General features: G+C 36.5%; 1 protein-coding gene across 1 annotated transcript in view; it reads left to right on the top strand.

The window, feature by feature from the left end:
• The first annotated feature begins 2,127 nt into the window (after nt 1-2,127).
• Nucleotides 2,128-2,877, top strand: part of LOC101576770 (histone-binding protein RBBP4-like) — a 6,232-nt gene continuing 5,482 nt past the window's right edge. The window contains exon 1 of the mRNA XM_023718523.1: nt 2,128-2,872. Within this exon, the coding sequence (XP_023574291.1) occupies nt 2,372-2,872 (501 nt within the window). The 5' untranslated portion in view covers nt 2,128-2,371. The remainder of the gene's footprint in view (nt 2,873-2,877) is intronic.

Genomic DNA, 2,877 nt, shown 5'->3' with positions numbered 1-2,877 from the left:
TTTCTTAGTTTTCAGCTCACCTTGTTTTGTTTCTCTCTTTTCCTCTTTCCTTCCTCCGCACAGAAAAGCGTGATCAATTGCTGTAGGACTGACTTATATGAATTTAGGAAAATTACGCTCATTTCTTTCCAAAACAAACCATAGGAATGAACAACATTTCAAAGTTACTTTTTGAGTGTCTTTTTTACTTAGTGTCTCTACTTAAAATTTCAGCTTAATTTTAGAAGTTGTTAGAAACGATAATTAGCTTGACAGAGGATAGATAAACTGGCTTATTAATGGCACATTATTTTATGGTTAAACACTTTTAAATTGTAATTTTAAGCCAGTTGTGAGTCAATCCAAAGATGTTAATGTGCTGCTTCAAAGTATTTCATCTGCTTCAAATTAAGTTTAAAACTTGGCAATCATCACTGATAAATGCACAGAAAGCTGCTTAGAAGAATATAATTTGGGAAGTTTCATATATTTCAGCAACAAAGAAAAACTATGAGCTTATATTCTCAATATGTTGATTCTTTTTGATAGAACTGAGTTTGTGAGTACTCTAAATAAATATAATAAAACAATTAAATGCATATAAAGAAATTTCTTAGTCAGTGGCTACATCCCCTGATAAAATCACTAGAATGTCAAGAACTGGATCTCCAGGATATGCTAGCAGTTGGCTTGAGGAATTTCAGTGCTTCATGTTGTCTATGAAGTTCTTCATTCTTTTTTTTTTTCCCCAAACCAGAGATTGAATTCAGGCCCTTGCTCTTGCCAGGCAAGCACTTACTCTACTGAGCTATCTCCCCGGCCCTGAAATTCTTCATTCTTAATGCTCTGATGTAGCTGGTAATGTTGAGTCTTTCTGTATTCAAGTAGCTTAGGAAATTTTCAGTTGGAATGTGTTTTTTCACCCTCAATAATATTATACTGTTCACTGAGATTTAGTTTCAAATTCTTTGTCAAGAAAGAAATATTCTCATTTAAATAGTTGTATCTAATCATCAATTCTATTATAGGATAGATTAATTTAGTTGTTTTATTAATAATAACATTACTGATTTTTCCTACTTATATAGACATTGGGGAGAGCAGATTCATGTTAATCTGTCATAAGAGCATATTAGCTCTGTGATTGGATGAGGAGAAAATTGCTAGGACGCATCATATCTACCTACATATGAACAAGAAATTTCAATATTGTTTATTCTGTTTCAGTGGCTTAAGGACAAAGGGACTTTTTGGAAGACTGGATCTGACTTGGAAAGATAACAGTACTCTACAGTTTGGAGAGATTATTCACAACGAAAATTAACAATGTCTGCCTATCTATCTATCTATCTATCTATATATCATCTATCTGCCTGCTTGCCCTCCCACCTGCCTGCCTGCCCACTCATCTGCCTGCCTGCCTACCTGCCTACCTACCTCAATGTTTTATTATCATCCAATCAATATTCTAAGTACTTTCAAATATTAACTTAGGAATAAGTGGGAGGTATTTACAGGGAGAAGGTAAATACTCTTTATATTTCTGAGCTAATAAAAATCCAATTTATCATAATTTTAAAAGAAGTATAGTTATAATATCATATGAGTTGTGAATGTCAGGAAGATATGGTATTCAACAGAAGCCAACAATATGTCCATTTTTAACTTTTTTTCATGAATACAACATCGGTGTCAACTCCAAAGATTTCGGTAAGTTGTCACTAGATTTGGTGATTATTTTATTGTTTTCAGCATCATTTCTATCTCCAAATCCCCTAATGTGCATTTTATTTTTCTCCTTAATGACCATTCTTGATTATCACTTCCTAGGAGGGATGAATGAACCTTCTGAAATACCATGAAATAAAGTTGAAATTATTTTATTTCTCTCAATTATCTCAGAGGCAAGCATGATATCAGGGATATTAGGCAGGACCTGGGTTATTTTTATGGTTATAAATTTTGAAAATTACCAGGATTAGAAAGAACAACTCACTGAAAAATTATTGTCATTGTCGTGACCAGCAATTCTATTATTCTGCATTCAGATGTTGTTTTTGAGAGTAACACTTGAAATCCAAATAATGATAACTAAAATACCTTAAGAGTTGGATTTGTAGGTTCAGCCGTAGGGTCCTCAGCCTTTCCTGCCACCATGGCTGACAAGGAAGCAGCCTTTGATGATGCAGTGGAAGAACGTGTGATCAACGAGGAGCACAAGATATGGAAAAAGAATACACCGTTTCTTTATGACTTGGTGATGACCCATGCTCTGGAGTGGCCCAGCCTAACAGCACAGTGGCTTCCAGATGTAACCAGACCAGAAGGGAAGGATTTCAGCATTCATTGACTTGTCCTGGGGACACATACATCAGATGAACAAAACCACCTCATGATAGCCAGCATACAGCTCCCTAATGATGATGCCCAGTTTGATGCGTCACACTACAACAGTGAGAAAGGAGAATTTGGAGGTTTTGGCTCAGTTAGTGGGAAAATTGAAATAGAAATTAAGATCAACCATGAAGGAGAAATAAACAGGGCCCATAACATGCCCCAGAACCCTTGCATCATTGCAACAAAGACACCATCCAGTGATGTTCTTGTTTTTGACTATACAAAGCATCCTTCTAAACCAGACCCCTCTGGAGAGTGCAACCCAGACTTGCATCTCCGTGGACATCAGAAAGAAGGCTATGGGCTTTCTTGGAACCCGAATCTTAGTGGGCACTTACTTAGTGCTTCAGATGACCATACCATCTGCCTATGGGACATCAGTGCTGTTCCAAAGGAAGGAAAAGTGGTGGATGCGAAGACCATCTTTACAGGACATACAGCAGTAGTAGAAGATGTTTCCTGGCATCTGCTCCATGAATCTCTGTTTGGGTCAGTTGCTGA

Source organism: Octodon degus, unplaced genomic scaffold (genome assembly GCF_000260255.1).
Source record: "Octodon degus isolate 3935 unplaced genomic scaffold, OctDeg1.0 scaffold00059, whole genome shotgun sequence".
Classification (NCBI taxonomy): domain Eukaryota; kingdom Metazoa; phylum Chordata; class Mammalia; order Rodentia; family Octodontidae; genus Octodon; species Octodon degus.
Note: the sequence above shows the minus strand (reverse complement) of the source record. Positions and strands in the feature narration are given on the sequence as shown.